At 43.4% G+C, this 26,285-nt stretch overlaps 1 protein-coding gene across 2 annotated transcripts in view; it reads left to right on the forward strand.

Moving 5' to 3' along the window:
• The first annotated feature begins 14,634 nt into the window (after nucleotides 1-14,634).
• fgd5a (FYVE, RhoGEF and PH domain containing 5a) overlaps nucleotides 14,635-26,285 on the forward strand; it is a 34,569-nt gene continuing 22,918 nt past the window's right edge. For both annotated transcript variants that reach the window (XM_037102090.1, XM_037102091.1), the window contains exons 1-2: nucleotides 14,635-15,434; nucleotides 17,244-19,947. In XM_037102090.1, the coding sequence (XP_036957985.1) occupies nucleotides 15,425-15,434; nucleotides 17,244-19,947 (2,714 nt within the window). In that variant the 5' untranslated portion in view covers nucleotides 14,635-15,424. The remainder of the gene's footprint in view (nucleotides 15,435-17,243; nucleotides 19,948-26,285) is intronic.

The raw sequence follows: 26,285 nt of genomic DNA on the forward strand, positions 1-26,285 counted from the left end.
AGATTGGGTGGTCAGGGAGGCATCTTAAACATGGAGGGCAGGGATCCTTGAGAACCTGCATTGAAGACCATTAAATAAGACTTACCTTATTATGCATTTCGTTTCCTGATATTTTTCATGGAACTTTATGTATTCTGTATCTATTTGACCTCTCTAGTATTATGGATGGATCAGGCAGATTTCTGGTATATTTTCCTTATCTCATTATCACATGTTTCAAGTGGAATTTCAGTGGCTACTGACCTTTTGATGTTGACTTTTGTAAGTAGTTTTAGTGGGGAATGTGACTTTGCAAAACAAATTGTCCACTAAAACAAATTGGACACTAAAACAAAGCTGAAAGGACAGTGAGTCTAAGGCAGGTGGACACAACTCCAAATGAAGACTGATATTGGTGCTTGTCCACTGTTTGCCAGTTACTAAGAACTTATTGCCAATACTGCAGCATTGCTCACTTTTAGTTTTTCCTCCCAGTGTAAACCATATGTGGAATTCTGGCTGCTCATTTTTTTATGTTCTGACTGATGCAGTGATATCATAAGTGGCAGAAAAATGCTATGTACCACGGAGAGTGATGGAAATTTTGAAAATATATATTATCATTGAACCATCAGGAGATTCATTACAAAAGTGCAATTTGTGATGATCACTGATTAAGCTGTGTTTGGTGACGCTACAATGGATTCCCTTAAGCGGATGCAAGCAGCTTGCGAGCCGGCACTGGGCGCAGTGTTCTCCCCAAACCGCCATAATGAATTCATTAGAGCGCAACTAAAATGAGATCTTGATTAAAAACAATTTGGGTGCTTACTTATTTATTAAGGTGCTGGCCGAGTGGTGCTTATCTGCTCCTGTGGGCCACTCAGCGAAGTAATGGCCGTCACATGACTCAGTGTACTGTATGTACTATACACACAGAAACACAGGCGCCAACAAAATCATGTCCACGCAGCCTCTTTATCCACAAAGGCTTACGCTCTCTCTCACTCTCACTTTGTTTTTCCACCTCTCTCTCTCCCCCCTGTGAGTGTGATGACTCTGTCGTATGTCACTGTCTCCCAGCATCACCCTGAGTGATTGCCAGTCCTGACGCCCACCTACTTGTGCCACTAACCCACCCCGAATGCCCGGGAAATTAAATGCTCCACTGAGGTAATAAAGAGAGTAAATCCTGGTTGTGTTCTGTGCTGATGGCCAGGGTGTTTTGGGGGCCAGGTATTACCATATTAAGTCCCGGGGCAGACGGGATCACAGCCCAGCACTCCCTCATTACACCTCATCTAGTGGGGATTTACTGCTTTTCCAAAAACAGCTTGCCTACAGCTGTCGTTTTAGCCTCTGCTGTGTGGGTCGTGGGTCGTGCGTCGTTTGAGCACAGATATTCGGATTCATAATCTATAGAGATAGTTTCATACATTTTATTGCAAATTGTTGAAGATTTGGTTAAAGCCCTGCTACTCAAAAGGCGTGTTGGCTTTATCTGTGAGTGGTCTCTCTGGATATGAGATGGAGCAGCCTATTCGCGTCATTAATGCTCATTTGAATCATATGTGATGTCTAAAATGTGTCTTTCTCCTACAGGATGTCGCATATTTGACCATAAAATCCAAAATAGTGGACCATGTATTAAAAAAAATGCAAGTATGGATTTTTCGTGTCAAGTTTTGGAATTTTCATGGTGTCATCATATCACTGTTGGTTAAGTACGTATTAGGCAGTGAGGCAACAGCTTGCACGGCTTCTGCAACGAACATGATAAAACCATTCGTTTTGAACAGATTTTCCCTCCTGATAACAGCTGCCGAGGAACAGATTAATAATGAAGTAGAAAATGAGATTATGCTGAGTCATTAAGTTTATAACTCTCTGTAGAAGTAGATAATGATTCTGCTAGTGATCATAAATGTTGCCACAAAGTCACCAGAATGCTTGATTATAAATGAAGTCCTTGAAATCTTACGCCACTGGAGGCTGGAAAACTTTTCTTTTATTGAAGTGTAAAGCCAGTTTGTCACCAGCAGATGTTTGTGTCTTCAAGGGGAAACAGTAAATGATATCTTCTAAAAAGTTAGAGGCATGATGCGCCTAAATCTGCCACTAAGATATGACAAGAATACATAAATAGTGGATAATTCCTAATAATTATTATTCAAAATAACATAAATAATAATAAAATGGCATAAATGGCTTTCTTCTTTGTGTCTTGCATGTGTAGTTCATGTACTCTACCTATCCCATTTCCACAACAAAGTGTGTGAGTGCGCACAGATATGTAGAATAGAATTGCCATTTCTTAGACAACTGCTTTATTGTCCCTGCAAACACTTGGCAAACATGTAGCACATTTGCATTTTTACACATTGTCTTCCTACAGTTGATCAACCTGGTTGATTTCAGAGTGAAGTAATCTATTGGCACAGCAGGGGACAAATGGTTGTCATTAGCATCAAGCTATATTTTGAACAAATTAATTTACCTGAGAAGATGGGAATTCACTTTTGGTCGTGACTGCGGTAATTGTACTTTCTTTTACAGCAGACCTATTATTCCTCTTTGTTTATTTATTTTCCTTAAGTGTTTTATAAATGTTCTTGTGTGCAAAAAAGATCTTAAAAGTTAAAAAAGGTAAAGGTCCGCACCAACAGAAGCTCCTCTCTCCCATAGAAAATGCTGCTCATGAAACGCCTCTTCAGTGGTCCCACCTTTTTTTTCGGTGACTTTGTGACATCACACTATGACACAGAGTACACATTTGCATAATCAATACATAGCAGCTAGTATGGCAACTGAGAATTGATTTAGCACAGCTGCTGTGTTGGCACGTGTGAGCTGACCAATCAGAAGAGACCGGGTATTCAGAAGGTCGGGCCTTACAGAGACAGGAGATCAAAAAGAGCATGTCAGACAGAGGGGGAATACAGTGCTGCTGCACTGGACAGTACGAGAAAACTGATCAGTTTTGAGCACTAAAGCATGTACACTCACTCTAGTGATGTCCCAAAATAAAATTATGCATCTGAAAATTAGCATTATGTGTGTCCTTTAAACATATGACTACCGGAAAATGTACAGCAACAGCTGTCAAAAATGGAAAGCTTCTGGTCTAAAAATCCCATCTGAAAATTTCAGCTAATTGCCTTGTCAACAAACTGGTGCACATCTGTGCTCTAGTACCCACGCTGCGGCAGATGAACTTAATAAATTCATATTGTAATTCTAAATTTGCATTCTTCAAGCACATGACAGTTTTTGTTCATGCATGTGGCATTTTTAGAGAAAATTGCCTTTTTTATTTAAAGCCATTTCCACTACTGACAATTTGCTCTTTATCACACACAATCCAGTCCACAGGCAAATATCTGTTCAGTGTTCATTCCCTGTGTCAAGATGAGGATTTATCATGTGAGGTGTTGATGGAGGATCAATATAGCTCCGTCATGGCTCCATCACCACTTTATGATGTTCCTGCATAGACTAAATATGGATAAATACATGGATTCAACTCAGAGGGGTGCTTCTGTTTTGCACACTTGGGATGTGATCACACACTTCACAGTTGCTCATCTTGGGATTTTTTTTTTTGTCCGCCTTAAAATATCTCCAACATTTGACGCCTTGCCTGCAGCTATTATCAGCTCCATATCACTGCCATGAATTCAGTGAGTGTTGAACTGATGCATCCTCTGCTGCCATATGGGAAGAACAGTACTGTACATGCCTTGATACGGATGCTGAGAAATCAAATAAGAGCAGGTGCTTCAGTGGCATATTTTTTCGTAATGTGATCATGCAAGGTGTATATCTTTTGAGTGCAGGCCCTTGCTGAAATACGGGAACCCTTAAGCTACTCTAAGATAAAAGCCGTATATCTGTCTTGGTTATATTCTTCCCATGGTGATACCGAGGTTGAAAAAATCCCCCCACATGTTACAGGGGAAGCAATAAAAACATAAATGGGGTAAAAAGGAAAAGATCATTGTTTATTGTGGTTTCGAAATTTTCATATTGCCTGAAACCAGGAACATAAACAGAGATAGCCCCCCGAGATTGCAGGTTAGTTTAGATGAAACAACAGTGTCCTCTCAGGTGGGAGGCCAGAGCTGCCTGTGAGGCCAGCCTCAGGTTGATCCGCACAAGATTGGATTTGTATTTTGATTCAAAGTTGACAGCCATATACTACATTCCTACTCCAACCCCACAAAGAAGCAGCACCTTCTCTAATCCCGTGTGTAGAGAAGAGAAGGTGAGAGACTGTAGCAATTAAAAGACGAAAGGAGGAGCAAAAGAGAAAGTTGCCGACATGAAGCAAACGCATGCATTTTTTTTTAAAAGAAGGAGGCAATGGAAGGTGGTGTTGGAAGAGGGGGGTTACCATCTGTCTGTGGACAAGGTAGGACTTTACTCTTGCATTTAAGCACATGCTCGACTGATCACACATACATGAGATCACGAAGCGAATGTGCTGAGGTGGGATGTTCCTGTGAAATGCTGGTGGCTCACAGGATTTACACCATGTGCGTGACTGCTGCTCCCCTCAGCAGAAGATTGGAAGATCCAATCAGTGGGATGTCAAGCAGATAGAGCATTGTTATAATGCGCTTTAAAAACTCACACTGACTCTGATTAGCCACGGAAATTAGCATAGACTTGCTGTGTTGCACATGTAATTCCAATCCATTTAGGGTTATCTGATTAAAATACAGCTCATCCTGTAATCAGTGTGTGTATTCATATCATATTAATGTGATCAAATGTATAGATGAGGGGATTGTTTTATTGTTTTTATTGCTTCATCTTTCTATTCCTAGATAAACCGAATGTCATTACATATCCTGAGTTGCACATTGTCTCTATGGATGCCATATGCTCAGTCCTTAAGGTAATAATCTCGAAGGAATGAGGTTACACAATGATGATTGAGCCTATGGCCCACTGATGAAAGCCCTTGGATTTGCTGTAATTGCAAAGATGCACAATGGGTGTCGCATTGGCTGGTCAGCGAGAGAGAGGAGAGAGTTTGTATACGACATAACAAACTGATTGTCCTGGTCTCTGCGTTGAATGGTCATGGCAGAACAAACAACGAAAGGACTGATAACAACGGACGATGACATTTCTTATAAAGTTGCATCTCCAAAGAAAGAGAAAGCAATTAGACGTTCAGAAGAAGGCATATGGTCTCTAAAGGAAAGCGACCGCCAGTGAAAAAACAATACAATTCTAATCAAATTCACATGTTCTAGGCCTACGTGCCAGTGATAAGTAGAAAATGATAGAATGCTTACAATCTAAACAAAGATAATGAACATTGCTTGCTTAGTGTATGCATACATGTAAAATGTTACACAGAGTTGTCCCAATGAGCCTCTTTAAGTGGATCCTCACAGAGCTACTAGCATGACTGTCAACTCTTTGTCTTGTTCAATTACAATTCAGGCTCAGGCCTATCACCACCTTACATAATTAAAAGCATTATTACTATTTTCGATATATTTTTCATGTCAAGCCAGAGGAAAGATCTTAGTTTTGCTCCGTGCGGGTTGTCATCAAAATAGGAACCCTTTGGGCCTGTTTAATATGAAATACATCCAGCCGCTTCACAATTTCCATAGCCCAATTACAGAGATGGATGCTAGAAATATCTGCCACAGGTCTCTCACATATAAAACTGTGATTCTGGCTAATTACATTTGCTGACAAAGTGTAAACTGAATGTTGGCATGATGTATTATAGCCTGCCAAATCCCCCCACCCCCAACTCCATGCATCACAGTGATTGAATAGCTTTGGAGGTATCAACAACATTCACCAATCGCTTGTCTGCCAGAAGTGAAAGTCAATGACATTATGTCTATTTATGTGTTTTGATTAATTGTTAGGAATTGCGTTTTCGGTGCGCATCTCCCTGGCGCTTAGGGGAGTAGCTGCTGGCAGTCATTACCATAATCATGTTAGTGTTTGGCTCTGCCCTTGTAGTGGCTCTGTCCCATTATCATTCCACACAGTAATGGATGCACACCGGAGATGAGACTGTGACAGCCTCGTCCTCTGCAGGTGAGGACATTGGTCACGGAAGCATGGAACAAAATCTGATATAAATGAATGTGCTCTAATCGCATCAAATTTGATACAAAACACGCATGTTGCTGATGAAAATGTTTGTTTATGCGCACACCTTAAGCATAAAGTTGCCTGCCAGTGCAAATATGTCTGTCTTATCATTTACATTGTGCTCTGCTGACAGTCTCTGCAGGGAGCCCAGTGTCTCTGCTGTTAGCTCGCTGCCATCTATCTGACGGAGACATCTCCTGCTCCATCTCAACGGCCACCTAAAGCTTCATTTCCCTGCCTGTCACCGCCCGACCCGCTCACTGTCTGCCGCGAGGACGCGCGGTTTGATGAAAACCTCTCCGCCACATATTACATCTCATTTCGATGACACCAGTTGTGCAGCTACAGCTGTGAGACCCGAGCAGACCTCACCCCCTTGACCTCACCTTATGGGAGTAATGAAAAGTGCGGCTGTGGATTTATGTAGACCACCTCCTTGTGTGCACACATACGTTCACACATCCCAAAGGCTGAACGGGAAACTGCTGAAAGGTGATGTTGCAGAACGGAGCGGGGATTCGTTTAGCACAATAAGCATGTGTCCATCCTGAGGTGAACAGGAATCCAATAGCTAGGTTTGCCCCAAGGATGATATCTCCTGTTTTATTGCCTGTTTATGTCGGTGTTAGCACAAACTTTCTAATGGACCTCATAAAATGTGCATACTGCTTGAAGGTACAGATTTAGTCGCAGTGGGGACCGATCGCCGCTCCAGTGGCTGGAGCGCTGGTGCTCGTGCTCTCTGAGTGTTATTTTATCTCTTCACTCTTCATACAGCTCTGCAACACAATCGCAAAATGGGATTATTTTGGAAAGTGCGGCTTTCATAGCTACATTTTGAAATGCGACAATAAAAGCCATTCCAAAGCCAAACCACTCTGGCCTCATAACGTTGACATCTTACACAACTTATTCCGAGGTTAAATCAGTTTAGCGTGGGATGCAGAGAGAGCCGGCGGGACTGTAACGATGATAATGACAGCTGTGTTTCATGACCGTCCGCTGAATTCACTGACAGCGATGCCATTTGAATACACCGAGTCAATTCGATCAGCCACATTTCATTAGTTTAGTCTGAATTGTTGCCTCTATTGCAACATGTATTTCTCAATAACAGTCAGATGTGTTTTGCTATGACTCAGTACTACAGGTTGAATTTGGCTTCACTACAGAGGAACAAAGCCCAGTTGTATCAAACATAACAAAAATGAATGCTCCTAATTATTTTTGTCTGGTGGTCCAGCTTTGACCTCCAGGTGCTACTTAACCTCATTAGAGGAAAATGAAAAAAGAAAAAAAAAACAATTTTTGGTCTACTCTTGCACACATGAAATATAAACAAATATTTCAACCTTTACACACTGAACATTTAAAAGGACACTTTCTCTACAGCAATATGTCTTTATTACCTACTTAAGCTCAAAGTGGCTCCATCACCTGACGTTTAAATCTTGGTTATTGCACCGGCGCCACGGTGCTGGATTCATAAACCGATACGACGCAGCAGAGCCAGGGCCCGGCTCGCGATAACAAGTGCGGGTGTTACAGACAATGGCCACTGGGTCAATGAGGGGTGAGCAGAGAAAGTGAGTCCCGGGAGACGGAGCGAGAGGGATTTTCACCCCGCCAAATAATGACGACTCAGGCAATATCACCCTGCCAATGTGTGGCGACGACAGTAACGATTGATTGCGCTTCATTGTATCAAAGCTGACCCCTCTGACCTCCAGGTTGCCATGGAAACACTCGGCCTCTGTCGGAGTGATAGCTGTCCATTGGCATCAGCTGACCGGGTGTTGAGATTGACACCCATCACCCGGGGCAGATATTGCTTATAGATAATGTAATTATAAGTGTCTTCTGCCTCCTGAGAGACAGACGAGCACGCACGCCGAAGGTCTCCACAGGTCAGCGTCTTTTTTCTTTATCACCACTTTAGGCTGTAGCAACGTTGTGACCCATGCATTGTTGTCGTGCTACATCGTACGATTTCGAATATACATGCTGCAGCGTATTCCACACTTTAGCAGTTTTGCTGCTTCCATAAATGAAAATTGACCGCGCTGTTTCTGCTGATGTTGGTAGAAAAGCCTCCAGTTTGTACACGAAGCATCTGCCCCCCCACCGCCACAACCGTCATCCCCCCCGAGGCTCACTGCGCGTGAGGATACACAAGGGCCGGGCTGAAACCACCTCAGCAAAATATCTGACCAGAGACAGGACAGCTAGACCGCTCATGTCCCTTGAGTGCATTTTACTGTGTGTGTGTGTGTGTGTGTGTGTGTGTGCGTGTGTGTGTGTGTGTGTGTACTGGAGAGAGATAAAGAGAAATAAAAGAAAGGAAAACCATAACGTGAGAATGGGGACGTTACTAAGAATGAAAGAGAAAGAAGACATAGAAGTTCGCAGTCAATTAATTTCAAATTAGCCTGTAATTCCTGCAATAACAGCCTTCCACAGGGTCACCTTGTGTTTACAGAGTAGACATCAATGTCCAGGGAAAAATTGACCTGCCAAAGGAGAATTCACAATGACCTGAAGCAAACCTCAGCGTCATCAGCTGGCACGACATACAGTGCATACAATAACAGACATTCGTTGGATATGAAGACCAAAACCACTCGACAGGAAAGAAGTTAAAGATGTGAGGAGCTGAAATGAGATAGTAATTTAAATTGACAAAGAGTGTGTAAGTCTAGTGTTCATTATTTTCTTGTTTTTCAGTATATACCTCAACAACAAAAAAACAACAACAGTGACGTGGATCGCATTTCTTTATGCAGCAGAACTCTGTTGTCGTCCAAAACCTGTTAAAAAACACAGCAGTGAGCCACACTGTTACTGGGCGACATTTCCTTTTCCATCAATATGGACAGTGTTGATTATTAAGATCCACTCATACTGTCATGATGCTGAAAATACTTATTAGAAAAAAAAAATGTGTTTACAGCCACAGCTGAAAATAGTCCCAGACTAATCCATTATGTACTCCTGCTGTGTAACATTCACTAAAAAACTACAGTGCCCAGCTGTTATAAACATTTTAGACCCATACTGAATTAGTATGCCTTCAGTAAGGACTAATGGGCAGAATAACACACTGTTGGTTTTGGTCTTTTCATCGGATTTGTTGATGGTTAAGAAAAAAAAAAAAACAATAATGCCAGACTTATCCTCTGAGAAATCCCCTAAGTCTTATCTTTAATCACTCAAAAAAAAATCTACATGATCCAAAACTGAAACTGCAAATGTGATGTACAGTACAGATATGCACTGTGTAAATTCAAATACAACAGTGCGCGAAACAACACAACAATCCAAAGTAGAAGCCTCGAATTTTTCTGATTAAAAGTTTCAAACGAGGCTCAGACTTACGATCTGACTGTCCCTTTGACAGCGTGTATTGCAATGTGTCTCATGTGAGAGCTAAATATACACGACCAATGAGTTAGACAGGGTCGCATATTGTTTAAAAGACCACCAACAACCTCATCTTATTCGAATGCACATCTCTCATTTCCTGTCTGTTAGGGACACGTCTTGATTAGAAAGGACTTAATTATTCCAAAACAAAAGCCTGGTGGAGACACAAAGGGGAGGTCGTAATGCTGGCTGTTGATATTGTTCTATCAGACAGCTCGAAGGGAGGAAGTGGTCTGTCTGAGCTGCCAGGACTTGCTGTTTTTTGGGCGGGGGGTCCTGGGGATAAGAGACCGCCCTGTTATCTTTGTGTAAAAGGTCACATAGGTCTGGCGGAAGAAGCAAAAGCAACAACCATCTGTGTTTTCCACACACTCTGGTGCGGCTATCTCGACCACCGAGGGCCCGGCTGAGTGATCACACACATGCACACGGGCATCACATCGCTCACGTATATCTACGCACGCGGGCCGTATGATGAAGGATGCATTGTCAGAAGAAGTTGGAAAGCCCCCAGATATGTTTTCCGTGTTGTGATGTGTGCGTAGGAGTGTCATTGTTTTTGTAAAGCACACAATTTATGTACATGCTATTTCAGAATGAATGGCGCTGATTTATCAGAGGCTCGCCTTGTGGTTTGTGCTGGCATTGTGCAGAATGTTTCTTTTTATTCATGTTACAAACCTTCGAGAGTGATATTTATTTTACAACTCTGTCATATCACAATAGAAATAGTTTAGCCCTCGACACACTGTAGCTAATGAACAAATTTAAAGGGACAGTTTACCACCAAATAAAAAAATATTTTGAGTCTTACTCGTGGTTCTGTTTATCCATCTGGATTGCTTTTGTGTGAGTTGCTGAGTTTTGCAGATGTCTGCGATGGCGCTTTGGTTCCTGACGGCGCTGGATGTAAACATTAATGGTGTCCACCTTGGCAGAGGTGTAACTTTAGCTAGGTTTGTTAGCGTAGTTAGCGAGCCTGTTGTCCATGTCTAGATCCATGTTTCCTTCTGCACGGTGATGTGGTTAGCGGCTCAGTCGCCAGAATAAAATGTTGGCAAGTAACATTTGTAAATCTGACATCACTCGATTTATTAAGACGTCCTCAGAACTATTTCCAGCCATGTTTGTGGTCACAAAAAACACATTTCTATCGGGAGGTCGGAATTCTTCCTAACACTAACCACGTGGCTTTGGTGCCTAAACCTCACTAGACCATAAGCACAAGCGTAATTACAACTTTGAAAATGTTACCTAAAAAATGTAAAGTTGCAATGTAAAGAAAAGTCTCAACGTCCGTGGTTTGCTTTACATTGTGAACATTTTTTTTAGATGAATCTCAGTGAATAAATAGCACAGGTAAGAGGAAAATATATCTTTGGGATTTTGGGGTGAACTGTCACTATAAGCCTTGTATGTAGGTTTATATGACAACGTTTCTTCCCTTGCATGTTGTTACATAAGTCATAACTTGTGCCTACACCTACTCAGCTAGACTTGCGTGAGACTACACAAAGGCTCTGCCAAAGACGTGTGTTTCACTAGCAGAGTATCTGCATCCTCCCGCTCTCCTTTGGCTGAGAAATATGAAAACACTCACAGTGGATTCTGGCCGCGGGGCTTTTTCCTCATGATCCTATTGTTTTTCCCTCCAGATCCTGTAGTGCTGTGCAAAAAAACAGAACGACGGTAGTAGAGGACAGCACACACACTCGCTTTCTGTAAACTCGTATTTATGCATGCACACTACACACCTGCATAAACACAAACACCTTGCATGCTCAGAGCAGGGAATTCATGTTATGCTACCACACGGGACCACGGGAGCGTTCAAGGCTATTAAAATGATAAACAAAAACCTGCAGCAGAGATTGAGGGAATATGTAATGCAATGAAACCTACAGAGACAAACTCAGCCATCTCTTATAATGACAAGCCGCGACAGCATTCATTAATCTGTGACGCCAAAAGTCAGTGTTTAATGTTTTGACTGTGCTATTGTGCTTTACTCAGAGAGGACATAAATGCTCCATTTTTTAAAGGGCTCCCTGAGAATTTAATTTGGGACCAGTAAATCATTGTTTTTACAGTGTAGCTCGGAGGATTGTCTGTGCAGCAATAGAGAAAAAGAATAACAAATTCATCTGTTATCAGAGTCTGACCTACTCTCTTGGCTTCAGGCTAATTAACGGCAATGTGACAGCTATTGTGCCGTGGCCTTCAGAGCTGGGCCTACAGGGCAATAATACTTTGTTTTTGCGAAGGGAGCCGTGCTGACACATCATCTCGGAGTAGGCTAGACTTAAGACAAACAGAACTTCTGAAATTACATTCTAATGTGACCTAATGAGACACCACTCAATCATTGTTTGGCTAAGTTATGTGTCATTTTTTTAGAGAAAGCGCTTACTGCAGTATTAAAACAATACTATACCTGCAACATTTGTTCTGTATTGCTTTTTCTTTGTTATTCAAATGAAAACACTGATACAGGCCAGATTCATTGATCTGCTGTGGACGTCTGAAGGCCCTGCGGGGAATTAAACCTGTATTTGCTGCTTTTTGATGAAGTGCTGACTTCCGTGGTCCACCTGTTCACATGCTGTGGTTTGCATGTGTGTGTGTGAATGTAAAGGCAGTCACTGGGGGCTGGAGGGAGAGGGTCCTGGCTTCATATTGTCAGGAGAGTGGAGCACACCCTGCTGACAACAGGGTTTTCTTATTTCACTCGGGTTACACAAAAACTATTCGTATGCATTGCGCATTTTATGTGGTTCTGTGTATTAATAATGCATTATCTTCCTTTGCCACAGTTGTTTGTCAAAAACAACTAAACTCTATTAATCCCAAAATAATGTCTGCACACTTCAGTTCTCTGACATTTTGATGAAGTCTGTTGTCCTGTTTTATATCCATATCCTCTGCTCTGAAGTCCCTTGATCAGAATCTACAGCGCGGGGCAAAGACACGAGTCTCTGAAGAGCGCTGCGGTCGTGCACAGCGGGGAATCAATAAAACATGTCAATAATGACTCGATCCATTACAGCAGTCAACCGCTTTGCCATCCAATTACAGAGGCGTTTAGGTCACTTTAAGGGGTGAAAGACCTAAGTCCTGATTGTACTTGATTACTGCATAAATCAATACTTGAACTTCATACATTACAGCCGGTTTGCAGAACAGCATGATTAAGGGCCTTCTTTTTTTCTTTTAAATGAATTTTATAGCAAAGCTGCCACCGTCATACATCAAAGGACACTGCGCCATAATGAGGCAAAAAATTAAAACACGTGCTTTCCAGTAATCAGCTGCTTTAACGTGTGATGTCACATAGCTGTAGTCTCGGAGGGTAGTAAAAACAATCAGCGTATCCATTCAGTCCAGCGTCCAGTCGCTGGCAAAGCAGGTGTTATGGTTTGTCTCAGCTCTGGGAACAAGTTGCTGACCCCTTTCCCTGATCCCTTTCCTGTTTGGCGTTGTGTGTGCAGGCGAGGTGAGGGGAGATAGAGTCGGTTTGTTCCCCGCTAGAATGGCATGTTTTTCCTAATAATCTCCATTCCCCTCCACTCTTCCAGTCAAGTCATGTTCCAGGTGGGGTGACAGAGCACAGCACGCAGCTACAGGCGGTCCAGGAAATTTGTGTCCTCCGTCCAAAAACATGTTTTGACCGTCTGTGCCACATCTGGAGGGATATTTACTCCTAAAGCCATTCTTCTCTGCGGCCACATGACACAATACTCTTGACAGGTTCTATTTGCACACCATGCAAAAGCAAAACATATTTTGCACAAACGAAACCAGGGGGGGGAAAAAAAAAGGTCATATGAAGCGATTGTAAGCGGAATGCTCTCGAGAGAGGCAATTTGGCACTGCCAAACGACCGGAGGGGAGCTATCTTTAGCCATCCAATTCAAAAACAAAAGGTTACTTTATGGCGGCTATAAATGTGCTACTACTAACACATTAAAAACTGTCTTGGCTTCAGCACGCCATAATAGTTATTACAGTATCACATTGTAGCGAGGGGATAGAAAACAACTGAGTCAGAGGGATTTAATTGTTTTGGTGATGTTGTAGCACACTGCAAAATACATTACTCAGCATCCTTTTAACACAAACAAACAGCTTAATTACTGCAGCAAACACAATGGTCGCATATTCAGCAGAAATTACTTCATATTTAATATCCTCTTTAGTGACTTGCTCAATAATTTAGAAACTTCTCTCCTTGCACACACCAAAATATTTATCGCTTAATGAGATGACCCTCATGCGAGTGCAAAGATAACATGTGGTGATCATGACATGAACACTCTCTAAGAGTCTGATGGAGCTTTGCACCAGCAGCAGAGCGTCATCCTTCCTGCACCAAACCATCTGGAATGGGAATTTTGCCGTGTGTATAATATATGGGTCTGTATGCCGCTGCAGCAGTCAGGACCGGAGCCCTGCGGTGAGACAGCGCTGCTAATTCTTTTATTGTTCTTTCATTATGTGCTTCAAGTCTGCAGTAAGAAAATCCCACAAGTATTCTCCATTGTTTGACCTTCAATGTGTGGGTGTTAAACCAGCGTTGGGAGCTGTCAAATCAAAGACCCCAAGTGGGCGACGATCCCAGCCTCCCCCTGTGATGCACAAGGTGCCTCTGTCCTTGAAAGCACGCCACGAGTCCCTCACTGAAGCTGGTCAAAGTTTGTCTGTTCCTCGAACCATCAGGCTCAACGCAGCACCGCTCAATCAGCTCTGTGAGCGGTTACCTAAGGGGTTAACATCGCCAACCTTTCCCATCTGTTGCTAAGGAAGTGTTGCCTGTTGTGCAGGAAACAGGGAGAGCCGTTTCCTGTTATGAAGAGAGGTTTTTTAAAGGGGTTGCATTCATTCAATCATGCAACAGATGCCGGGCCAGGAAGCCTGGCCAAACGCAAAAGCTTTGGTGTCCTAGAGAAACTGTATTTGGAAACTGTTTTTAGGAACCTTTCTATGCGCAGCCCTTGTTCAGGAAACAATACATGAGCAAACGTGCTGGAGAAAACACAAGGAAGAATCGGTGCTTGAGTATCTCATAGACCTGCACTATATCTGATCCTCTGTGATGTTCATCATTCAGAGGGTGACCGGTGTGCCATATCTGAGCAGCTCATGAAAGTGAGGGTCTTGCCTTTCCAGCTGTTATCAGCTGTATAAAGTCAAAGGACCCGTGCTGTGTGCAGATTTAATTTCAGGGAATAATATTCTCTGTGCAAAAATCAGTAGCTGTAGCTTTAAAGCTGTCTGACAGCATAATGAAAGATTGGAGATGAAACGTGGCTTACATCTCTAGCCTAAATCTCTCATTCTGAGTGGATTTGGCCGTTCCTAACTCCAGTCTAGCAGTCCGCTGCCTTTGGTTCATGGCACCGTTCCACACATCTGCGGAGCAGCCCTGCAACAAAACATGACCAGATGCGAGCATAATAGCCCCACGATGCTCCAAGAACTACAGTAACACAGGTATAATGATGAGCATTGCATACATGAAACATACAGAGAGTGGGTTTGGTTGGCGCTCCGTGTCGGCGCGCTGCTGTAGTCCTGCCTCAGGAAGCGCCGAGCAGCACCTCCCGTCTCCACACCAGAGCGCAACACTTCACTGTGGCAGCAGCGCAGGAGATGCACGCCGACTGAAAGCTCAGCTGCGACTCTGCGAACACACTGCGCCTTCCACAAGTTGATTTTCCGCTGGAGGGAAAGAAACAAGACAACATGTTCCGCAGCTCCCCCCCTGCCAGTTGATTTTCCCGCACCGTGTTTGCATTTGGATCTAAGTTCCCACGTCATTTCGAGGGACGCGGTCGGCGCGCCGGGAGACATGAGGATAACTGTCGGGCGCTGTGGATGATGATGTCCCACAATGAACGCAGGTTGGTTCGTCGTGTTTTCCTACCAGGTCAAGAGTCCAGAAACCAAAGTTTAAATGTTTTATGTTTGAAGTGATGGCAGCGTGAGTGTGTGTTTATGTGTGGAGGGTGGATGCGGTGTGTGAATGAACGCAATTGGTTTATTCTGTCAGAAAATATTTTCATATGTTTCACTACAAAGTTATATGCAAAGTGATGGTCACAGTTTTAGTGCATGAATTGGGTTATTATCTATTGGTTAGATGAGATATCACCCAGTTAGATTAATCACACAGCAACAGATTTCCCCCCATAAAGAAACAATACAAGTGGGGTTAGTTATATATACAGAAATTTGGTGTGTAAATCAATATCCATGGATAAAGTTGCTTTCGATGAAAGTCTCCACTTAGAAAAATGCTCTGTTCTGGGATTAGTTATGGAGTTAGATTAAATTATAATCCATGGTTGTGAAAGTAGACAAAGCCATCATTCTGTGCAGATGGTCACCTGTCTTGCAAGTGCAGTCTCCTGTGAATTTATTAAATAGTAGAAGCTGAAAGTTGTGTAGTATTTTGTATCTCTTTCATTAAAAAAGGATCCCTATCTTCTATAGTCTTCACTCTGTGGGGTTTAGACTTCATTTCATGATAGGAACACAGACTGAAATCATATCCTGTGAGCTGGCACAACCAAGGTCCCAGTGTCTATCTCTTCCTTTGTTTTTCAAACATTTGTTTTAATTGAATTCTTGTTGCATAATTCATATCCTGTTGTTTGCAGTTGGGTGCTTTGTCAGACTGGGACCCTTGTTTTTTCTCCCTGTTTTATTGTTCTTTGACGCACTCAAAGGACCTTTTAGGCAAAAAAAAAAAAAAAAATAGTGTGCATGTTTCGGTGTGAGTAAGTTTCGTGAGAATTGGGGGAAGAATGACGAGAAGGAAGTCCATTTGTGTTGTGAAAATCTGAACTCCTACAGAGGCTCATGGAGGAGTGATGGGGGGCCGTGCTGTTAATGCCTTTCCCCCCGTGGACATCCTGTGCGGAGACCTTCAAGGAGGCTCTGCTGAAAAGCTAATGAACCTGGAATTGTTAAAAGATGGAGCGTGGTGACATTTATCAAGAAAAATTATGTATAAGTGGGGACAGAAAGCGAAATATGGCAATGAAAGGTACTTTTTTCTTCATCTTCATTAAAAGATAAATAAATAAAACATATTGTACTGACATTTAGAGAGTGAGAGGGACACAATGACAGTCAGAGAGAGAGAGAAAGCAGTCAGAGATACCAAGAGTGCACACAGGGTTTAATAGGATGTGCGTCAGGGCAGGTACTAAATAACAGGAAGAGACAAGGGGTGTACACACTTTGTTAGGTATGGGTGTGTTTCATGACAATTCACAAGCAGTTCTCTTTAATGACTTTACAATTTTAACACTTAACTGCAAGTCCAGATCTGAATCCATATAAGGATGTTGTGATTTCAGATTAAAGCGGCCTGATTATCCCTCATGTTGCCATGTTAAATCACCTTCAAGGTTTCAATGAAAATGAGCCGATAAATTGCTAAATCTGATTCTACTATAAGCATCCAACCTGCATGTGTCATTTCCCAGACAGGGAGATGTTATTGTTCCTCCTCTAAGTACCCTGTGGCTCTGTTGTTTTTCCTGCTGATAATGTCCCCTGCAGCCTTCTGCATGTCACTGTGACTCAACTTCCTCTCAGCATTCTGTACCACCATATCATGTAAGCTTAGATATTGGCAGAAAAAGAAAATACATAACTGTGTTATTAAGCAGTTTTTATTTACTTTTACTCTCTTTGCACAGATTTTCAAAATCCACTGCAAGTCCCTCGACCAAAGGTCCGAAGTCATCTGACCATCAAAGTGCAGTCCAAACTGATGTCGAGGCCTGGTCCCCCTGTCCATGGTCCAAAACCTCCTGTCGCCCCCAAGCCCAGACCCCTTTATAAGCTTCACAAACAGGGGGAGCCCTGCCCCCCACAGAGCCTGAGTAACGGAGACCTGGCTCACTCAGATGGAGAGACGGAAGATCTCCATGAATTGCCTGAGGAAAATCAGGACAAAGAGGAGGAAAGTGAGGCAGAGGATGGCGTTAATGACAAAGAAGACGTCGCAGAAGGAAAAACCGAGGAGGAAACAGAGAAAGAAGTGGACATATTCGATAATGATGGCGACAGCATTTGCTCTGAGGACACAGTCAAAGCAGATGATGGTTCGACTGTTGACACTACTGAGGACACTGATATTGACTTGAACCAGCCCGAAGGTGGCAATCACACTGATGATGAGACTACATCAACACCCTCACCTCCTGCTGACATGGAGGATGAAGCAGGAGAGGAGGTGGAGGAAGAGAAACAGAGCTGTAGTGAAAAGATTGAAATGCTTTGTGCCTCGGATGAACATGTAGAAGAAGAAAACCCTGATCAAACACAGTCACTCAGTCAGGGTGATAAGGACACTGATGCTGGAATTATTGAAGAGGACGGTGGACAAAGAGAGGACTGCGCGCACTGTCCCGATGAGCTGGAAGCTGGAGGTTTTGCATTTGGATTCAGCGTGCTGCCGACAGTGACTGAGGAGTATCCCTACGATGTGATTGGCCCCACAGATGATGCTAGTGATACATGTGAGTCATGTGACCAAGCTGAAACAGAGGTATGGCAACCAGAACGAGCCACCAAGGACCTCTCTGGCTGTTTCCGATTCACCTCCAGCACCGAGGACGTGTTTGGGCCTTATTCAGTCATTGAAGCTCTTCCAGGAGATATGTCTGACACTGCTGACCCAGAGTGGAGTCAGGATGATACTGATGACAAACCCTCAAATGAAATGCAAACAGCAGGTGCTTCCAACCAGGAACCTTACTATGTGTCATCAGATGATGTGGACAAGCTAGACAACAAGCAAGCCCTCTTGGAACAGGGGGAGACCGAGGAGGGCACCGATCAGTCGAATCAGCACAAAAGCAAAGCAAAGGACATTGAGTCAGCAGATGAGTATGCAGACATTGACGACTCGCTCTGCACTAAAGCAGATGACTTTGAGCAGGGTGTCTCATCCGAGGATTACGTCGAGATAGGCGATGACGATGAAGAGGAGGAAACGGAAAAGAAGCACATCAAAGGAAAAAGTGCAAAAGAGAGAACAGCCAAACGTGAGCAGGCGTTCAACAGCCAGCGAGCGAGCTGCCAGCCTCGCCTTCGGCTGTGCAACATCACCGTGCCATCAGACCTAGACCTGGGCCGCACCCCGGAGCTCACCAATAGGGTGGTGTTTGCCCACACCACTGAGGCCTTTGAAGAAGACATTGAAGAACTGGACTGCCATATCGTGCCTTACTATGAAGACACAGAGTCAGACAGTGAAGAGCATATATATGAAGAGGCAGGGTTTGACTCAGAAGGGGAAAACTTTGTGACACTTGATCGGAAGACCATTGTCACACGATCGCGCTCTTATTCTGGGAAAGTTCCAGGCTACGTACCAGAAACTGTACCAGAGGAGACAGGGACGGAGTACCAGACTCATGACTACTGCACGGTGGGCTTGGATAAGACCAACGAAGCTCTTAGCCATTCACAGCAGCCTGCAGTCAACTGTTTGATCCCGTCTATGAAGTCCCGTCGCTTCCTGTTATATTCCCGGTCAGCAGAGGGTCCAGAATTGTCCTTGACATCGCCCACCGAGATCAGCAAATCTTTAAAGGATGACTTCAGGATTAGGAGGAAAGATGATACCCTTTCACTCCCATGTGTCATAACTTCCTCTGGAAGCTTCTCTCAGCGCAGCCATCAATCATCCAGTGGTGTTTCCACGCCAACCTCTCTTGTGGACATCCCACCACCCTTTGAGCTGGCATACATAACGAAAAGACCAGTCACCAAGAGTTCCCCATCCCTACTGATCCATCATGAACCCAATGACATACCTAAGAAGAAGAAGTCCTCCTTCAAGCGCTTTCTGGCCCTTAAATTTAAAAGAAAGACAGATTCAAAAGGTTTCAGTGATGGAAGTGTCCGCTCTTCACGTTCTTCCTCTGAGTCCAGCCACCATGGCCCAGTAAGAGTCATAGAGCTTGATCGCAGAAGCACCGGCAGCTCTCCTCAGCTTCAGTCCCACATAGTGAACCCCCAGCAGCGTCCTTTAGACCTGCCATCCTCCTTTATCCACCAACAGAGGAAATCTTACGGCAGAGGTGTTTCAAGAGTGGAGTCCTTCGAGGAGCGCTCTCGGCGCTCCGCTATGCCGCTCCCTTTGACCAAACCCCGCTCCATCTCCTTTCCCAGTGCGGACACCTCAGACTATGAAAACATCCCAGCCATGAGCTCAGACTATGAGAATATCCAGATCCCAGGTAGACCCACCAGGTCCCACACTGTGACTGAGTTTTTTGAGGACCCAAACCGCACTACAGTTACCTGCAATGACAATGACGGTTATGTGGATATGAACAGTTTCCCTGGGATTGACAGCAAACCCCAGACATCAAAAGCAGACACTGAAAGGTACAGTAAAGTTCAATAAAGTAAAATGGCTTTGTATCATCTCAAGCACACAAACTTGGATTTAAACTCAACTGTCAGTGTAAAAAGTATTATCCACCAACATCATCCATGACTGTGATTACAGCTTATACAATTAGTCAAATGATAGCTTGGTTGTAGGAATTCGGTTGGCAGCTATTTTTGATAGTAGTTTCATTATGATATCATATTAGATTGGATTGCTAATCCTCGTAGTATTAGAGTCTAGAAACTATGGACATCCTCTATGGTCATTTTGCAGGTTTGAGAACATGTATTACTGTTCATCTCTGTCTTAAAATAGTTCGTTCGTAGCTCAGTTGTTATCTTGGCCCCTGAACAGCTAACAAATATTCTTACACTGTATCTCAGATGAGCAGAGGGCACCTGGCTGAGTAGAATCGGATCTCCCTCTTGTCGGGAAGTGTTCAGTGAGAGATGAGCAGCCTGCTCTGTCAGGCATCGCTGGCTTTGGGAAGATGGACAATGCTTGTGGGACAGCTTACTCCTGTTTTTCATTTGGTTGATTTAGAGGTCACATCTGGCGCCACTGCTTCCTCTGCAAGTCTGAGGTGATAGAACAGGTAATGGCAATTGGGTAGCTCACTGTGCTCAGGTTATTCACATTAGAGATAGTCATTATGGGCCGCAATTAAAAGTGGTAGAAAGTGTGGGGGAGTTCCTTTCACACAAGGAAGCTGAGAAGGATGTAGAAAAAGGTGACAACAAGGGGAGGGGATGTGTTAATAGAAGGTTTAGAAGAGACAAGAAACGAGTATATAGCGATAAAGTAGTAGAGAGAAGGAGGGGGAGGAGTAACAGGAGAAAGGGAGCAAGAGCAGCTCTGGTGTAATTGCTCTCCTGTACCTGACACTTATGGTTAAGTTTAGGAGGGCTTTTATTAAAGTAGCTCTCTCCCGAGTGCTCCTCTTTCATTGGACCCTTGAGGGACCACGGGATTTACTGCAGCGTGTGATAGAGTGAGGAATCACCGTGGTCAGACTGTACCAAATTACCCCGGCGTGTGCCACAGCTTCAGCCACTGTGGGCCACAGTCTTTCCCCAGTCTTAATAAAATAGTTGTGTTTGATGACCTGTGTGTAGTCAAAGAGACAGGCCATTACCAAGAGCTTAAGGCTTTGAATAATCTTGGGGGAAATGCTTCCTTCATTGCGATTTGTTTTATTATTCAAATGCAGCTACTGTCTTTCATAACTTTTTGCCTATGTAGAAAAGGGTTCAGCTCGCAGCTCATATGAGCTCAGAGGTTTTATTTTCCCCCAGACATTCTGTGCAGCAGTAGACATTATACCATGATTTCCAGTGTACTTACACTCTAAAGATATCTCAACATTTGAAACACGTCCATCTCCCATACAATGGTCCCTCAGTGAGGGCTCTTTTTCTCCCAGTGATGCTATCGATGTGGCTCATTGTTTGGTGGAGGTCTGTCCTGTCACCTAGCCTTCGTCGCATTCTGCTTAGAGATGCTTCAGTTGCCGGGGACACTATACAGACCTATGTTTATTTGAGTGTGAGGGTAAATACATGTGTGCCCACAATATAAGTCATGTGTAGTCAGTGTAGATGTTTGTCCCTGCCTTTGTGTGTACATCTTACGCTAAACTCTGTTCAAAGCCTGACATTGCCGCCGTCCCGGGCTGCCTTGCCGAAGATGGCAGTGATTTATTGAGAACACATTCAACAGTCAGCGTGGTTTCAGACCGGCGGAGGAAAAAGTAGATTTTTGTGGTGAGGAAAATGACCGAATGGCCCCAGAGCCCTGCACACAAAAGGACCGTGCCTACAGTAGCAGACACGCATTTTAAGGGGTACTCACAAAGCTGCTGTGCCACAGGCTTGGCTCGTTTCCACTTGTGTGATTAATGTATAGCACCATTCAGACACTACTTCAGCAAAAGCGTACAGGCTAAGCAGAGAGACAAGTTCATTAGCAAAATCCTGTAATGTACAATGGAAAAAGAAAGGGCATGCTAATGATTCATTGCAATGCTCACCGAGGTGTTTGTTTGTTGGTGTGTGTGTGCAAATATGCGCATGCACACTAAGTCACAACTCAGTGCTGCTTTATCTAAGATGAGGTTTCAGCTGGGAATGTCGTCTCAGCAGAACTGTCCTTGCCAAGTGGCTGTGTTGCAACAAATGAGTGTTGAAAAACTCATTTTTAGTGCACACAAAAAAGCCCAGGGTTTGTGATTGTGCTCAGCTTAGCGCCCCTTAACTGTTCCTCATGTCAACTTTAAGCAGTTCCATGTAGACCTGCAACAGTGATGCAGACATGTTTCTGTCCCATTGCACATAGTTAACTTTAGGGGGGTACAGCGATATGGTCAATAAAATCTTGCTTATGTATGCAAAATTACACATCTCTAGCTCACGGTTTGGCATCAGTTTTACTCCAAATAGTTCAACGTGAACCTCCTCAGAGTGATGACAAAGCTCTGCCATGGCCTCTAAAGCAGCTCCTCCACCCACTGTTATGTTAGTGTTAGTAGTGATGAGGGAGCCATCTTAAGTGCATTGTTGTACTGGGTGGTGGCTGTGTGCTGTGTGGCGAGGTGGTGGACAGGGTGTGTCATTGGCCCGCCAGGTCTGGTGCCAGGCACTCTGAGGTCATTGCCAGGTCATCCCCGGGGAGGAAGCGCCCAGCCTAGAAGCTTCCCACCCGCCTGTTTACAGGAAATGCAGGACGAGGGCGGGGCTCTGGCGGGAGGCAGGGCGGTGGAGGCAGGAGAGGACAGATAGGTTGATGGGAGTAGGAGGAGGAGAAGGGGGTCACCGTGGTGGGGCGGAGGTTCCCAGACTCTCCCTTGAACAACAAGATGAGGTGTGGTCCCCTCAGGAATGCCAGGTCTGCTGTTATTGTTGCTCCAGTTTTTTCAGGAATGCCTCCAGTCTTTCACTAGATACACCCCAAAGTACTCTCGTGGCACAGAGGATAAATAACTGAAAACAGAGGTGAGCAGGGGTTATAACACTGTTGCACATGTGGCCCAGAATCAAAGCTAGGGTTGGTAAGTTATTCGCATTATTCCACAAGGCAAGGCAGACGTATTGCTAGAGCTACAAGCGAGCTAGTAGTACAAGATTGGCAGAGAAAGTGGAGCCAAAGTTTCCCAATGCTAACATGCTAGTTGACAGCAGTGATTACTAACTATAGCCATGTTCCTTGTTTACATTCATTATGAAAAGGGTAGGTGTGTTCTTCCATGCGAGTGAGACATAGATTAGCTATGAAAATGATGTGCACTCACAGTACATAGCCCGTGAGCTTGTTTGTTCAGCAGCTAGCTGCTTGTAGCACGAAGCACACCGCCCCTAAGCCAAAGAACACAGCCATGGTGGTAGCAACTGCCTCCTTCAGTGGCTAACATTAACACAAAGCACACAGCCCCTGAGCAAAGCTAACCCAGTTAGCAAAAAACACACACCTTCAGCAGTAAAGAGCAACTGTCGCGTTGGTTAGCCTTTCCAGACTGTCCATTATGGCTAGTTTGCTTGCATTTACGTGACCATGGCATTTTAACAGAGATATTTATTCATGTGTTTATTAGTCTTACCAATTTAAGAGTTTGTGTTTGTGTAGTCAGGCAGTGTGTGTTCATAGACCCTATTCACATGGCGGCTATTGTACTGCTTAGTTTCAGGTTGCAAGTCCTATAAACACAGAGAATAAGACTAATTATTGTGATGTCACATTTCCTGATTTATCAGCACCCAAAAAGGCCAAAACCAGAAGGAAATTGGGCCATATTCCGTGACAGCTCATTGGCTACAGCAACAAAAGTTAGCATCCAACCACTACAGAGCTAACTTTTTGTGTTAGTGTGAGATGCTAAGATAGGTAAGGCATAAATGAACTTTAAAATCAGCCCTCATCTTTGACACATCTATTTGGTGGAAGTAAAACACACTGGACGTAATCCAGTGCTAATGTTAGCTAGGAAGTGGTTGAATGCTGTTAGACAATGGGTTATCAAATACATTGTTTTACACTGAAATATGGCCTGATGTCCCTTCATATTGTCACACTCCATCATCATCCATCATATTCATTACAATTTGTGAGATTCCCTACCTTTATACAAGTTGTAGAGTGGAAAACAGCAGCATAACATCATCCTAGCATTCCATTAATGTTATCCAAAGACAGTTTCCATCACATCACAGGTGAGGCAGCAGCAGTAGGAGTGCCGAAATCTTCCTAAATCACTTCATCACACATGTCACAACAGCAGCAGCACAACAGCCACAGGCTACATGTAATCATCATCAGTTAAAGCAGCAATCAACTTTAAACTTCTCCCATTCTCTTAATCCACCTCCATCAGTATCCCAATCTGCTATAGTTAGCAGGCTAATGAACCTCTTCAGCTGCTCCCTTTTCCTATAATAGTGCCATTAGAGATGGATAAAAAGCCTGTCGGATTGCAGCCAATATATATCTTAATACTCAGTGTTTAGCTCAATTAAATTACATATTACAAGCATCATCAGATCCACAGGAGATTGGGGGAATACAGGTTATTTTCTCAGTCATCGTGTCCTGAATTTGACACAGTAGATTTAACTTTGCCATGTTATAAAAGGCAAGGCATTATAATAGCATCACCTTAATGGTCTTGTCAAAGGGCTTCATGCATTACCATATTACAATATCACATATTGGCAGGTTTAAATATTGAAACCTAATATGAGCTGACTGAAGCCCGACAAAGGCATTTGGGGGATTTCATGTTGAGGAAATAGGCTGGTATAGAAAAAATTATGATATCAATGTAAATGTTTTTTGCCCAAGAAAATTTAGTGGCAATTTAAAGAAGAAAACATTCAAATGTAAATAGTTATGGTAATGTTTTTTAGTTGGCTGTTGGGATGTCCTCGGAGACATTATTATAAATTGGACAAAATATTAAATTACAGTGCAGACAGTGTGTTTTCAGACATTGTGCTGTTGATGGTGGAGGGTGAAAAGGTGAAGGTGAGAGCCTGCGGTGCATTCATACTGGACGGACATATAAAGGTATTCCCCTCACTCTTAGAATAAATCAGAGCTTAAGAGCTTAAGTTAAAAGAAAACCCATCACCCCTGTTCTCTTTCCTCTCCAACATCACCCAGGAGCCCAAACCAGGCTGACCTGTCTACTCTGAGGTCAACCATGAGTAATGGCCTGTAGGTGCTCTCTTCAACCCACCCAATAGGGCTGAATATTGTGTGTGTGTGTTTGTGTGTGTGCGTGGGTGCCTGTGTGGTTTTGCGTAACCCATCTCATGAAGTGTGAGTGTATCTGAATGAGATGAAGTCCAGCGGGTAACTCTGTTAACCTTTGCTCTTCTAATAGTCGTCTACTTTCTACACACACAGGGGGCTGTTTAAGACATCAGGACCAACATTCATTATAATCTATAAAATGCCAGACACAAAGGGAAAACAAATCACAATTTTCCACAATTTCCTAAAGCCCAAATGCTTGTCTTGTTGTCCAACAGGCACAAAGGCAAAATCTATTCGGTTGGAGCGAAAGGAGGAAAATCTTAAAAATTGAGGAACTGGAAGCAGAGAATTATTGGCAATTTTGATTGAAAATGAAATGATTAATTGCTTATCAAAATAGTTGTTTTTTCTGTCAGCTAATCAATTATTTAACTAATCATTTCAGGTTGTGTGACACGACAATCCGTCCAAAATGCTTTCCATTTCTGATACAATTTTTGTGTTTTCCTCATATTCCTGTGGATAATCAAGCAGAAACTTAAGGAATGAGACAACCTGTCATAGCAGAATTGTATTTTTGTCATTGAATATATCAGTCCAGTAGAAGGAAAGCGTAAGATTTTTTTCTTAGATGTCTGGATAAGAAGTCTGAGTGTCCTTGTAGAAGCACATTTCTATTCATTTTCTATCTGCTTCACTCTGCATCTCACTGTAAGTCTGTTCCATGTGACGTGTCGCACAAAGATTCAGCTCTTAAGTTTGAACTGCTGGTGAACTTTGTATCCTACATGTACAGTACAAGCTGTTCATAGCTGCCTTGAGAGTGCCTGCTATCCCGCTATCATCCTGGCGATGTCAATTTGGTCAACTGTCCTACAGTTTATGGGTCTTAATGGGCCAGAGGACATTAATTATTACCACAGGTAGCATTTAAAAGGATTACATGTGAAATGACCTAAAGCGTGCCCCCCTCAGGCACAGCAGCGCACAAAAGGATTACCAGTGTACGGACACAGCCGTGCCATCTGTGAGAAGAATGAATCATGAAAGGGGATTAACAGTGTGTCACTGGAGGACTCTATGT

The sequence above is a fragment of the Acanthopagrus latus genome, chromosome 6, assembly GCF_904848185.1.
Source record: "Acanthopagrus latus isolate v.2019 chromosome 6, fAcaLat1.1, whole genome shotgun sequence".
Lineage (NCBI taxonomy): Eukaryota > Metazoa > Chordata > Actinopteri > Spariformes > Sparidae > Acanthopagrus > Acanthopagrus latus.